The following is a 15,331-nucleotide window of genomic DNA, read 5'->3' as shown; positions in this document are numbered from 1 at the left end:
TCTGCCACTGAGATCGCACAGTGGACTCTTCAGGTGACCCGTAATATTCAAACATTTACAAAATGGCTTTGAAAAATTGACTTATCAGTCAGTGTTAAATGATGAGGCTATGTCTGCACCATTTACAAACAATATTGTATATTATATGAATTTCTTGCCGCAACACAGACTATAAATCCAAATTCGGTAATGTGCCAATTAGTGGACACATGTTGCTGATGCTGCTCAGTGGACGCTTTTCTAATTGTTCGAATGCAAGTCATGATCACAGAGGCCACTTTACTTCTGTCGCTGATTGAAGTCCCCTTTTCAAGACTTGTTTTGTTCAGTCTCTAATGAGCATTTTTACATCTAGGAAGATAACCTGCTCATGTGAATTTAAGTTTGGACAATGTGCAGGTATTCAAAATCTCATCTGTTTCTCAGACAAAATAATTAGGCATTCCAGAGAGGCCCTGTTTGTTTAGCAGACCGTTACAGATGAATGTGACACTGTAGTCATTGTAACAACTTTCTATTATTTGGCCCATCCATTTAAACCAAGGACAATAAGAAGAAAACAATGCTTTTTTGGCAAGGCTGTGAAGTAGACCACATTAATGTTTAATAAGATAAGAACTGCGGATCCATTTATCCTCAAAATGGTGTTACTTTGTGCCAAACAATATGTCCATATCTTTAAGCCAACTCTCGTTAGCATTGATGTGGTCATTATGTCTTCTGTTTCGTTCAAGTTGGAAACATCATATATTATTCCAGAGGTGAACAGTTTATCTGTACCAACATGTGTAATGTATGGTACGTAACCTTCAGTCAGCACACTGGGTTTGTATTGGAATTTCTTTTCACTATTGTTTTTGACTCAGTGGCATGTGTCGGTGAGTGTGAGTCTAAGATAACACTGACCGTTTCACGGTTTTTTCCTGAAGTGACCTGGAATAAAAAAAAAACAACTTTCCAGATCACAATCTTCAAAAAGCATCACATAAGTGTGTCTACAGTGGTCAAGGGAACCGAAACGTTCTTCGATTCAAATAAGTTCCCATGCTCAAGCTCAAGTTAATTTTATTTCTTGAGATGCGTTCTTAACATTGGAGATGTGGCAGGAAGATACAGCCACTCTCCAATTCGGAGCTGTCTGGATGTGCCTCCCACATCAGCAGGGATGCGGGCACACGGTACAGAGCTGTTTCGCTGGGATGTCGCAGTACACTTCCCCGACTTGCTCAGGGACCTTGGGTGTTTTTCACTGATTAAGTCTTTGACTTAAATGGTCTTTTATTGATAAAGTCAACCCGACAAGCTGTGAATGATCAAGGTCTCAATGGCACCTCATGAAGAGCATCTCTAAAAATGATTCATTTATGAAAGAAACATTCTGGATACCAGCTTTAAAACCTTCTTATAACAATGCATTTATTATGAATACAAATATTGTATTTGAAAAACAAAGAAGAAGATGGATATGGAGGATGGAAGATGGATTCTATCCTCAAAAGTGTGGGTAGATGGACGGGCATCTAGAAAATAACGTTACCTGTTGGTGGAAGGAGATTCACAGTCCCAGTTTTAAACATGTGTTCAATGTTGTGACAAAGGTTGTAACTTGTTTATGCAAAAAAAACCTACCTGGTTAAGTTGAGGGAAATATCTGCTTTGGGTTCAAATAAGTATGTTAATATGTACGCAAGTTAAAATAAGTCTAGTTAAAGTCCTGTGTTCGTCCATACTATGTCACCTGACTTGCTCCAAAGCTCCTATCCGAAATACTAGGCAAACAAACAAATAATACAAATAAACGTAAATAAGGCTCCAATAAGCTGCTAGTACACACTGCCTATTAGAGATGTTTTTAACTGGGGACTGTAGGGACTATATTTTGCATTAAAGTTAAAAGTAAAATTGATGGCACCGCTTCTTTTACGCTTTGGGCCCTAAAATGCAGAAACACAAATATAATCAGCCTTTCTTACTCGGTCTATCTTAGTTCAATCACGTAATTCTCAGAATGTGATGGGAGGACAGCGGGCATGTTGCTAACGTTGTTAGCTACCTGAAGGGTCACAGAGCTTATTTAATTGTGTAATTTCTAAAATGCAACTTTGTGAGTTTTAGTGACTTGTTGAAGAAGAACATCGACGCTATAAACGTGCTCCTGAAAGTGAACCACTACTCCAAATGGAGATCATAGAGAGGAAAACATTGAGCTTCGACCTTGTGCTTTTTAGTAAATATTTCCCCTTTGAGACTAAATGCAAACAAGTCCTTGTACAACTTTTCTCATGTTATGTTTCCCATAGAGACACTGTAATCTCTACCAACAGGGCTTTGGTATCTCGGCTCCTGCTGCACGTTGCTCTCATCTGCAAAAGATCTAAGCTGCAACAACTAGTACTTCTAATTAAATGTGCTCAGGTTTGATGATTGCTGCTGAGATATGAGCTCCTCCTGACTTACTCTTTGTAAAGGGAAATATGCAAATATTCATATGTTGGAAAATAACCAATCAATCGTTTTCAGCAAAAATATAAAAGAAACTGTAGTTACCTCTGACAGTCACAGCCTCCCAAGTACTTGGTTTAATTTATTTACCTTGCACGGAAACTGGATTCTCACGATGTCACCGGGTCACGCGAGAACCATCAGACCACATTTCACACGGAAATCCATCTCCTAGGCTCTGTGACCGAAAAAGCCTTCGCACGCACCAGCTAGGGGCTGGGCTTAGATGTGTGCCAGACGACACGGAGAGGCGACTGTTCTCAACAACAATGGCGGCTCCTGAAGATGTTAGCGCAGCTGCTGCAATTGCATCAGTCCTTTGAAATACGAGTGAAGAACGACACTGACTGTTCTTTCTCTTCTCTCGACTGTCCTCGGCAAGAGTTTGATTGACGGATGGTTCGAACTGAAGGCGCCGTCCTAAAGATTTCAGAGATCACTCAAGTCTCTCTGCGTCCCATTTCCATGGTCTTCTCAAGTACAGCGACATTTGTATGTCGAAAAATGCTCAATTTGAATTCCGTTCTCCTGATAATATTTGGTGAGGAATTGCTGCGAGGCGTTTGTGCTTTCAAAACAGATCCAAATAAAACTTCTTGCACAGGGTTTGTGAGCATGGATCGCATTTCATTCAGAAGCGTTTAAAAGGCAAAAAGTTCGTAAACGTGAGTGAAATTGACTTGAAATAACTTCCCAACTACGAGGCGCCCTCCACAGATGTTAGAAAACCCACCGTGACCGATACGCTTCTTTTAATGCCCAACTGTCCCTTCGATCACCGCTGGTTCTGCTCGGCTCTCCCGGCTGATATCATTGAACGTTGGACGATGGATCTCGTTGGGCCGGTGCAGTACATTAACCAAACGTGTTATCTCTTCCCGAGCTAATTTAATTCAAGGCGCGATTCTGCACCTCCTGCACACAGGCATCAGTTTCCTCTTGGAGCGAGTGTTTGCAAGGGATCGATTCTGGACTATTCTCTGCATTGCTAAATATATTTTGCTGCAAACACGGTGCGTAGTTCCCGAGGGGAACAAAGTAGTGGGTTTCTATCTATGCTACCAGGTATTAAAGGAGGTATTACAAAAAAAAAGACAGATAAATTGCTTTGCCCCAATACTCTATCGCAGTGTTGTGAATACATTGTCATGCATACATTTTCTACAAATTCCTATTCTCATTCTTTCCTCAGAATAACCTCGTGACTACTGTGTCAGTGCAGAAATGGTGCTGTGTTTACATTTAGTGGTTGTTGTCCCTGATTTGCACGTGAAACATTAAATTTAGCTATTAGCTGTATGGGGAAAGTCTATCTATCTATCTGGTAATTTGTTACTGACAGAATACATTGATTATCTCCCCTCCCTTACAGCCTGAAGCATTATCCATCATTTCCCCTTTGCCAAAGGCAGTTGCAGTATATTCTGACGCGTGAGGGGCTTCAGTTAGCAATAACAATAGTGCAGTTGTGTGTATCAATGCTCGTGGTAGTTGTAGGATAAGTCCTTAGCTGAAATAGTGGTAGTATTAGTATCAGTATTAGCAGCTGCTGTATTGCAATAGTAGTACTATTCTAATTTCAGTACTACAGTGGCAGTGGGAAGGAATCCATTCGTCCTTTTTGCAATTTTTTAATCACCGTACTCTGTCAAAGTACTCTGACCCACAAATACTTTATGCAGTGCTCCGTTTCAACCTTTTTTAAATTGTCCTTTTGTCATCTTCCGCTTTTGTTTGTAAAATGCCTTCAAATGCGGTCCTTGTAAATGAGTACGCGAGAGGGACGTGTCACGATGTGTGTCACACTTGAACCATCACAAGCCAGAGCGAGCCCTGTGAACCTCGCCACCGCCTTCGTTAACAAGGCACAGCTGGATATGCTCTGCGTATCCAGAACATAGATCAACTTCCATTTTTCCCCGGCATCAAGCAGCTAAATAGATTACAGCGGCAATAGGCAAGAGCGAGTTTGTGAGGCAGTGTGTTATCTTTAGCTGCCCGGGTGCTTTATCAGGTCGAGTTGGAAAAGGGGTGGAGGGAGCTGAGGCAAGACTCCGATACCGCAGGAACAGACCTCAACAAAAGCTGCAGTAGTAGAGGAGTAACTCCAGTTCTATGAGTGCATGCTGTGCCCTCTAAACGAGAGTCACCTCCCCGTCGAGGCTCCAACATGTCACACGGTTACAGTTCAATGCATCACCTGCATTTAATATACAGCAGGTGATGAGTTAGACAAACCTTTTTTCGTTATATTTGGTGGAATTCTCTTAACTTCCCAACAGCAATTATTATATTTAAAAATATGCTCCGACGAAAACATGTGTCTGTAGATCCTTTCATTTGGCCCAATGAAATGATTTGATGACTTACCTGTCTATCTACCTACCTACTTGTCTACCTACGTACCTGTCTGCCTGCCTGCATGCCCTCTGCCCATGTACTCATCACGCGTCTTCCACAAGCTGCTAGCTTGATGGTTGTGTTAGCGCTGTTAGCTTCTAGCCACTGGCTCAGCGGTTGCAGACAATATAAATTCGATGTAGAAAACCTTTTAACCTGTCAATAGTTGATTAGGACACAGGATGGACTCTAATAAGAGTTGAAGTTATTTAATTTAATTTCAATTTAATTTGCAACGCCCAAATCACAAATTTGCGTTAAAAGGCTCTACAGTCTATACGGCATACACAATCCTCTGTTCTTAAAATCTTACATCAGATTTAAAAGAAGTGCCTCACATGTTGTCTGTTCTTTCTATTAAACATAACAGATGAAGACATACATCGTGTCCACGTTATGTCCAGTGTATGCATTGTAATACATGTGCACTGAGCAATGCAGCACATCATTGTAGGTATTGTTGTGATCAGCTGGCAGCAAGATTTAACATATTTATCGTTCTGTAAAAGGGCCTTTATGGCAGGACTTGGCTCTTGGCTTCTTTTTCAACTTGTGTAAATTGCTACGGGTACGCACTTCTCCGGTCTTTTCGTTCTGTTCATATTACCCGACGGATGCACTGTGTGTTTAGGAGTGTCCCCAAAACAGAGCTCTGCTTCTGTGATGTCATGCCCCTGTGTGTCACACTAAATGTTTTCCAAAATTTTCACCGATCAAATTAGCGGCGGTGTGACATGTTAAAAGGCAACCATCACAGCAGACACAACAGGCATTAGCCGAATAGGCGCAGGGCTCGGCGCTTTCATAGCACCCACTTTCATATGCATACAAACCGCTCTCTAAGAGGAAGGCACAGTCTTGCACCATTGATGTACCCAAGACAGACTCTGACAACTCTGTATATGATGTGTGGAGATAAAAGGCCTCTTTTCTGTAGGTGGAGACAGGAGACGTAGCTGGGAGGTAGAGCATCTCAGATTAATGAGAATGTGGCCTACTCAAACTGTTTTTAGGTTCTTCAGTGGATTTGTTCCACTCTTCATTGCAGTTTTTTTTTTTTCTTTTTTACTTTGTGCCGTCTATGCTGAATCACAGCAGGGGTGGGATAACATTGTTCTTCCGTGCCTCTCCGTAACTGCAGAATTACACTTATAGTTGTAATTTTCCGAGAGGTTTGTGTCGAACATGCCTCAACTCTAAATATATCCCCCCCCCCAGGAGACATCGCATTAAAGCAGCTTGTTTCCTAGTGAAGCTCTGCAAAAGGTAGATGTATCTTCTTAACTAGTTGCATTGCTTTAATTCTTACATCAGTACAGCTTTTCCAGAGGCAGTTTTTGACATTTCCTCAAACTTTTTTTATTTTTTTTATCCTTGCCTCACTTCTTCCCTGTGCCCTATTTACACCCCGCTTTTCTTCAGCACACTAGCACGTTAATATGCACGTTAATTTGTATCTGTTTTAATAAAGCTTGGGGAAAAAAACATTCCAACACAATAACACAGAATGATGAAAAGTGAACGTGTTGTGTGTTCGTCAGAAAATTAAATGAGACAAAAATATTGAAAATTCAATGACAATGTAATTATGTTACATTAAAAAAGAAATTCCTTTGCAAAAAGCAGTATATCATATTCAAAATTCCAATAACTTGTGTTAGCTTGTGTTTATTACAGCAGACAATGTAATGTATCAAGATAGTGACTGTTGTAAACGTCCAGTGATGTATCAATGAGCAGTTCATCCCCAACAAAACCACTTTTTTTCTTCTTTTTTTTATACTTCATAAGCACTGACGGTCTTTGAACACAACACATTTTTTCCGCCTTCACCTCAGCGTCATTCACACCATCAGCTTCTTCCCTGTCACCGGGTTTGTTCAAAAGCCCTGAGAAGTAAGTGAGGACAAAAAAAGAAAATGTGACCCATTTTCTAAGTCTGACCTGAATAGTTTCCTCTCATGTGTTTATTACTTAAGAACAGGTGTGTTTTACATATTATTTATAGGGCTGGGCAAAATTGAACAAAAAAAAAAAAAGATTAATCGCATGATTTTTCTGCGATTAATCGCATCATGCGCCAAATTCAATAATGAAGTAAAAACTCGTATATTGCACGCTTTTTTAAAGTAATGTTATCAGAACAATATAACAGCACTGTGGAACAACAACAAGTTAACATACATACTTGTATAGTTTATAAAAATAGATTTTTTTTCTGAATAGGTACTGTTCAGTAGTAAGGGTCCCTGTGAGGGTCAAACCACTCCATCTTTTGTCCATGTGCAGTCTGTTGCTTACCTTAAAGATATATGTTAAAGATCAGCCATTGATTCATTTTATACAAAAGCAATAAGTGCTTTTCATATTTTTCCATTCAGCTTTTCTTCCTCAGTGAGAAAAGTCCAGTGTGTGTTTGTTTGAACAAGTGCACTGACGTCTTGGTTGAACGAGGTGGAGATGTGAAGGACAGCTGACAGGTATCAGCGGCGGCTTTGCGCATGCGCGATTTAATGTTCAATCCGGGGACGCTGAGCCTGCAGCGCGAGCCTGACAGTAGACTGAGCGCATGTGACGCTTTGTGAGGCGACTCAGCGACTCGGCAGCTGAGAACTGAACAATACGTGCTTTGGCGTCAGGCGCTAGTCGGCAAATCGTCCGGTGAGCCTACGGAAGTGCGCAGCGCACCGAAATTGATCGCCTTCAAAGTCAAAGCCCAAAAAAAAAAAAAAAAATGCTGTTAACGCATGATCAAATAATTAGCCCTAATTTTATATTAACTCTTTCATTAATTGCAATGGGTGCAGGTGTTAGTGGTGCTTGATTGTGCGCCTCTGAATTGTTGTAACTCGTCGCACACAGAGTGCACGATCGCAAATAGCTCACTGATAAAAGCACTATTTACATTACATTTCCATGGATTATACAAAGGAGACTGATTTGCTTCTAACCTTCAGAAACATGTGGTCTTAAAAACATTCATTTGAATATATATTTGTTTATTGTATACAGTTTGTAGTACTTTTGATTACAATTCCTCCGTGGCATTGTGGAGGTTGGTTTATAGCTTTTCGCTGTATAAACCTATAGTCTATCGGCATATGTATGAGTTACACTCATCTTTCTGACTCGTCACAGTTGTTTGAACGTCTCAGAGATTATTTCAGTATAGACGCTCGGAGCTCGCTTGTGGTCTGGTCCAAGAACCAAGCTTCAATGTTTGTTGCTGCAACACTGATTCCCACCACTGCTGCCCGAGCCAATGTTTTAAATGTGATTAGATTTTCTTCAATGTGAGTTTCAATTAGGATAACTTGCACACAATACTTTATGTGTGTCTTGTTTTAGGAGTGCATTAAGACATTGAAATGAAAAGGTGAATACGTTTAATCCAATTTAGAACACACATCGAAATGGCGAAACCTTTTACAGTTTAAAAATAATAATTACAAACTCAGGAAGATGATTTTGGCAAAACTGGTTTTAACTTGTACTTAAGCCATAATAATTGGGAGTGATTACTGAAAAATGGAGAACCAGATTTTCTTCTCTCTTTCTTGACTTTCAGGGCTTCCGTAGGTTTGAGACGCCGTGAGCAGCTGCCTTCCTGACACACAAAACACTTTTGAGTTTTAATCCTCACCCCGGGGAGATAGTGTCTGTTTTTGAGGGAAAAGCCCACACCTGTTGTGAAAATCTTCAAGATGTTTTCGGCATGTTTTCATCTTTTGGCACTATCATGAGTTTAAAAGCTATGAGGCTTCAAGCAGGAACAAGGTTACGGGAACTTAAAGGAGTGGCTCTGCTTTCATGATGACTTAAAAGTAGCTGTCCCTGGAGTTGCTGGAGATATGAAAATGAATGTATATGAGATCTTTTGTGCTAATGTGCCCATCATCATCCCAAAATCTGGAACCCCCTTAACTTTGGAAAAAAGTGCAAAGTGGAGGGAGTTTGCTCTGCGGATCTGATGACGGAAATGTATTGAAAGACTTTCTGGTTAAGATTTTAAATGGGGATTGAGTCAATTCGCCCCGAAGTCACAGGTTTAAATGGAGTATTTGAGCAGAGCTATACATGCGGTCCAAAATGAATACATTCGCTGCACTCTTTCTACATTCCCGCTGTCTTTTCCTGTTTTGTTAAATGTTCGTGCTGAGCAGGAAAAGGCAAAGCTCCTAATGAGAACCCGGCCACCTCTCTCATCTCGTGTGTTTTTTCTTCTTTTTTTTCTACAGACCGGGAGACCTGGAAGGTGCAAATCGGATTCCATATACATTTGTGATTGGATGTGAGACTACTTTGACCCTACAAAATTGAAGATGATGTTGCTATGGAAACTGCTGGTGCTGCAGTCACTTATGGGGTGCCTTGCAGGTAAAGTATCTTATTAAGAACTTTTGATGCATGGCAAAGCTGCCTTTGTGAAGTCCTTATTCATATGTATTTGGGGCAAGTGACAGTATGAAAGGCGTAGTTTAGAAAGGAGCAACCTCCAGTAGATTAGCCACAAGCAGACATATTTTTGCCGCACCGGTGTGAAATAATAGGAATGTAGCATCCATTCAAGAAGGGCGTTTTTTTATTTATTTTTAAGTATGCCATTGTCTGCTAAAGACATCAAATCGCAGGGAATATTGCATTTTGACTTCACCTGAGTGTCGTATGTGGCACTCAGCAGAGGTGAGCAATATCATCCTGAGTTCACCTCATCCCAGTGGGGATGGGAATATTATATTTCACGTAGTTTCATAGATCATAAATAAGAAACCTACAGTAATGATTTGGCAAACCCCCTCCTGAAAGGACATTACATGAATCTTAAAAAAAACAACATCTAATCAGAGATACCAGATGGAAAATGTACTGTTCAAAGCACAGTGCTGTATAATGTAGGTGTCTATGAATTGACTTTCAACTTTATGGACATTCAGGACACTGTAATCAAATAATAAACAATAACTGTACAGAAATAGTCAACTCGCCAAGTCACGAAATAATGTTTAATAAATCAAAGCATTATTATTTAAGGCTCATAATATGTGCTGATCATACAAACACATTAAAGGTGCCCTTTGGGTTTCTGACGACGTGTAGTGCTGAGAGTGAGTCCTCCCAATGTAAACACAACTTTGTGTTCACAAATCTTCACAGGGAAGCTTTAATGTTGACTGCAGTAAAAACTAAACTGTCAATACGTTTTCATTGTCAGTCATTGTAAAATTAGACATTAATATTGTGTAGCGCACTTTATTCAAAGACTTTCTTATTCATATTCAACAAGGAACAAAATGTGTTTATTTTTATGAAGTGTAATTAAGAAGCTAGTATGTTGCAGAAGGCCCTTCATAAACTCGGCTTTATTAATTCGACTGGCCCGTATTAGAGCTGTCAAAATGTATTAACAATCGTAGTAACAGGTAGTCACCAATCAATCAATCAGTGATTGAACAAATGAATAAACAAAAAATACATTAAAATACTGCACAAATTGTAGTCACAGTAATTATTCTGTTAAATATCTGCTGTAAAAGAAGATTCAATTGAGGTTAATTCCTCAAATTGATACACAGCACAAAGGAGGCAATGTGTGAACAGAAAAATCGTCAATTTCAAATGTCCATCGTTTATTTCACGTGCAGTTAAGCTGAGAAATAGCTTCATTATACCATGGTGCCCATTTCAGCCAGAGGCTCTCCAGCATTGATCACATTTTGATGGAGGACTTTAATTCGTCTCCTTTACAAATAGGAGGGGTCAGCAGAGAGCATCAGTTGAATCGCTCAGGCTGTTTAATCAACAGGTATTATACGAGTCAAGATGAATAAAAGGCTCTATCGATGAGGTCTGAGTTCTGGTGAAACCCTCCTTCTTATTGCTCAATACACATTATTGTGTCGTGAACCCTCTGCCCTCTCGTGCACATTTGATTATGAGATTTATTTAAATCGCTGCATTGCATTGGCCTCGGGGTTTCGCACGTGCCCGTCGCCGTTCATCTGGCTGGAACAACCCCACAGGACCGGGCCGCGTGCGGCTGGTGATAATTGATCAGCGTGCTTCGGGTGTGGCTCAATCCTCCTGGTGTTGACGGCTCGCGGAGCTTAATTATGGATGTAAATGTGATCTAACGCAAATCAAGCCCCAGTGATGCGAATGGGAGGCGGATGTGTGCAGGGGAACAGAGCAGAAGGTAATGATCAGTCACGACGTTATCATGATGTTCAAATGCAAGCATGTCACTTTTTGGGGTCACGGCATGAAACCTGATGAAGAGGTTTTCACAGAAATATAAAATAGATATAAGAAAGGGATTATAATGATAATACTAATAATAACTTTATTTACATCACACCTTTAAAAACAGAGATTACAAAGTGCTTTGACAGACAAAGCAGCAAAACAAGGCGATAAAACAACAGAAAGCTGAACAGTGAGGCCCCAGCAAAGGAAGACAAAGTATGATTTTAAATCCTGATAAAACAGTAAAATACATGAAACATGAAACCAATCGATACAATCAGGACAAATGAAGAAATTAATTTAATAAAGGCAATGATTTTGTAAAATCTAATAATAATACAAATAATAGAATAAAGCGGTAAAGCGACGACGTCACACAAAAACCAGTCTGTAAAAGTGGGTTTTAAGAAGTGTTTTAAAAGAGATTACTCATTCTATGAGCCTTATCTCTTCATGCAGGTCATTCTAAAGCTGAGGGGCCCTGATGGCAAAAGCACGGTCACCTTTAGTTTTGAGCTCCAACTTTGAAACAGCCAGAAGGGCCCCACCTGAGGATCTAAGGCTGCGAGCCGGCTCATAAGGGCTCGAGATTCCCTCTGAAAAGCATGTATGGGTCTCTCCCCAAAATGCACAAAGTGATCAGTAAAATCTTAAAATTAATTGTGAAATGAACAGGGAGCCAGTGAAGAGAAGCCACTGAGAAGATGCCAGAGACAGACTTCTGGTGAATGCCAGAGAGCAGGGAGTTACAGTAGTCAAGATTCAAAAAAAGTAAATGTATGAAGGACTTTTTCCAGGTCACGGTCAGAGAGACATGGTTTGACACTTGCTCTAGGTGTTTGATTTGTGTCATTTTTTTTTACTGAGGTATGGAATTGGGTATCGAGAATCTGTGAATTTTACTCAGATTGGTGTCGTGGCATCCCTAATCTTACAGGTGTAGTTCCCAAATTGTGTGATATTACAACTCAAACTCTATTTTAAGCTAGAATCGTCACCAATTTGGGGCCTTTATTCTAACGTACCCTAAACCAGAAGGTCATATCAGGTCATAGCCTCATATCATATGCAGATTTCTGCATCTGTCTTTGATGTGAGATCAAGAGCAGGGTCAACATCACGATAGAAGCTGGTTAACTAGGACACAGTTCCTACATCTTAAACTACAGTGTACAGAACATCCGTGAACCACAGCCCTAAAAGGGTCGACTTTTAAATAAAATTGGTTTATCTTCCTTTCAAAATACACCAGGCATGAACATTTCAGGGATGCATACACTCAAACCTCTGTAGAACTAATGTGTTTCCAGCAGAGCTGGAAATGAACATCTTGGAGCATTTTTAGATCTTTAAGCTTGAGGAGAGGATTATTGTACTAACCCTCGCACTTATCAGTTTGGAACAAAACTCACTTTACAATGGATGATATAGCCGGGATATGGATTAGAGAGGTGGCGGAAACATTGACTTCTCTGGAAGCAGGAATGGTGCACAATACGCAGCCCTAAAAAGCTGGGCTTTAATATGCTGCAGAGTGCAGGAATGGATTTGCAAGGAGAGCGAACCTCATATAGGCTCCGGGAAAGGAATCGTACAGATGTTTATTGCAGCTTTAGTTACACTCCTCAGCCTGGGGAGTTATAAGTTGATTTGTTTTTCATGCACAAATGAATAAAAAAAAGCTTCATAATGACGTACGTGCCGGTTGAATCTAAAAATCCAATTACATTTTTGAATTAGTCACCTGCTTGTTCACCAGATGACTGCGACGGCAGAGACCAACGTGAGACAAAGTGATGAAGGGGGTATTGATTCATTTCAACTGACAACTCCAGAAATTAAGTGGAATTCCGGTATTTCTGAACCTCGCTGTTACGCTTATGCGTTTGTCACGAGAATTCCTTTTCCCTCTGTTATAGAGACGCGGGAAACATGGACGAGGAAGTCGCTCATATCGTGTTCGACTGATAGCAGACAGAGAGATAAATCCATTTGGGTTTTCACCCAAACTACAAAGCAAATGCATATTCCCTTTCCACTTCACTTTGCCAGCTGACTTACCAAAACGTTCATAAAAACATATATAATGGAAGTGAAAATCACTTTTAACTTGGGTACAAGCTAGAGATGTACCAGTAAATAAGAAAAGACGGTTGGCATGTAACAAGCTGAGACTGCCATGCAGACCCTGACACGTCCAAAACGGAGGCTGGAAAGTTACCCAGAGAGTCGTAGTTTGAAGTGAAGGGCCTGTGCACTGTTCCACTGACTGCCGTGTTCCTCTCAGTTGTGATGAACATGGACACTGTCGCTTTTTTTTCCTTCTTTCTCAGATCTATCTAAACATAACTGCCTTGACATTTTGTACTGTAAAAGATAATCAGGAGAGCAGACAACACGCTGATAGTAAATCACAAACTATACTTTCCACAACAAGTGAGAGTCTAGAGTTAGCTTTATTCCTTTATTCCAAAACAGCAGTGCGTCTGACATCTCTGTTTTCTGGTATACACATCTTTTGAATGATTGTAACAGCGAATAGAGACCGAACCCATCTTTACAGGGACTGCCTTGTTACTGAATTTCATTGTCTCCTGTCTGGATGTTGTGGTTCACTTTTGCACTGTGACCCGTTGGCTTTAGCTTCATAATATATCTTTATAACTTCATCATATCATTATTTTTACTGCTGAATCGGTTCGACATCCTGAATATATAATTGAAATGCTATTGTAGCCCCTTCTGATTGGTTCTCTCTTCTTCGCTTTTTACAAAAATGATATAATGTTGATTCTAGTGACAGTGTGGCTCTGATGGATGGAGCAGGCCCCTTCTCACCCATATCTACGAGGCTGATGATTGTGTGATAACATTCAGAGTGGATGCCCAGAGCCAATGGTGTAAAAGCTGAATGCATATTATAAGCTAGCGCGCTCGCACTGGTGTTAGCATGGCGACCTCCGTGGCCCACCTTTTTAAATCCCTCAAGACTCTCCTTTCTCATGTTATGCTCTCTCTTTCTTTAACTGGAGTCGGAGAAAAGAAACTAATATTTGTCTTTGTACATTCTCATATCTATTTTATAGCCTTTCACAGACACCATGAACTTTTATTTACTTGCTACCTTGACCTATTCCACCACACTTCTTTGTCCCTACCGGCTCTTACTTTGCCCTCATGAAGATCTTAGATGTTGCCAAAACATATGTTTACATGAGATGTTAATCTATTCCCTGCAACATAAACATAATATATTACTTCTGAATTAACAACACAATCTGAACATAGACACTCACACGCAGATGTACACTGGCTACACACTTGCACATTTATTTCTGTTGTGCCTAGAAATAAGCGTAATTAGGTTTATGTTTGACAGACATTTTACGAATGTGAAATGAATAGAATTATTCATACGGCAGACAATACACACACAGTGCGTATTACTTAACAAACGACTGACAAATTGAGCAATAATACATGTCATATGTGTAAAGATAACTGCTCCCAGCCTACTGCTGAAAGGAATAGGTATGCTAATCCTCTGCGCTATGCATTATTACATATTTATTTCAATTTTAATGCAGGTATTGGAATATTCATTAAAGAGGATCATATAGGGACCCACAGGGGTTCGCATATATCTTTTTTTTTTTGTCTCTGAGCCTTATCCACTTGAGGATTGTTTGCTAAGAACACTTACATGATTTATACTCATACTTACTACAATCTCTCCCAGGAACTGTGTGTGTGTGTGTGTGTGTGTGTGTGTGTGTGTGTGTGTGTGGGTAGGAGAAGATTGAATCAGTTCATAAGCATCTTCCGCTGAAGTAAGAGAATCCGCCGATATACATCTCCCATCTGTGATATTCTGTGGCATTGTTTTATGGAGCCCAAGAAGAGTGTTATCGCTGAGGTAACAACTAAATAAACAATAAACAGTATTTTGTGAGTCCAGTCTGCAGAAATATAAAACAATGTCAGACAAAAAAATGAGGATAAGATTAGATAAATAAGAGTTTAGTTCGGAAATTTTACAGCAGCGCAGGAAACAGGCCAAAACAAATAGATAAAGAAGATTTGAAATGAAATGAATACAGATAAAATGGAACATGACATTAAAAGTTACACAATATATACATTTCAATATCCACACTATAAAAGAGATAGATACAAATACTAAAAA

At 40.0% G+C, this 15,331-nt stretch overlaps 1 protein-coding gene across 1 annotated transcript in view; it reads left to right on the top strand.

Annotated features, from left to right (window-relative positions):
- Positions 1-15,331, top strand: part of cntn4 (contactin 4) — a 138,560-nt gene that overhangs the window by 6,315 nt on the left and 116,914 nt on the right. The window contains exon 2 of the mRNA XM_068593867.1: positions 9,141-9,279. Within this exon, the coding sequence (XP_068449968.1) occupies positions 9,225-9,279 (55 nt within the window). The 5' untranslated portion in view covers positions 9,141-9,224. The remainder of the gene's footprint in view (positions 1-9,140; positions 9,280-15,331) is intronic.

Source organism: Clinocottus analis, unplaced genomic scaffold, assembly GCF_023055335.1.
Source record: "Clinocottus analis isolate CAN_PGR_092001 unplaced genomic scaffold, fCliAna1.0.p SCAF_3, whole genome shotgun sequence".
Taxonomy (NCBI): Eukaryota; Metazoa; Chordata; class Actinopteri; order Perciformes; family Cottidae; genus Clinocottus; species Clinocottus analis.
Note: the sequence above shows the minus strand (reverse complement) of the source record. Positions and strands in the feature narration are given on the sequence as shown.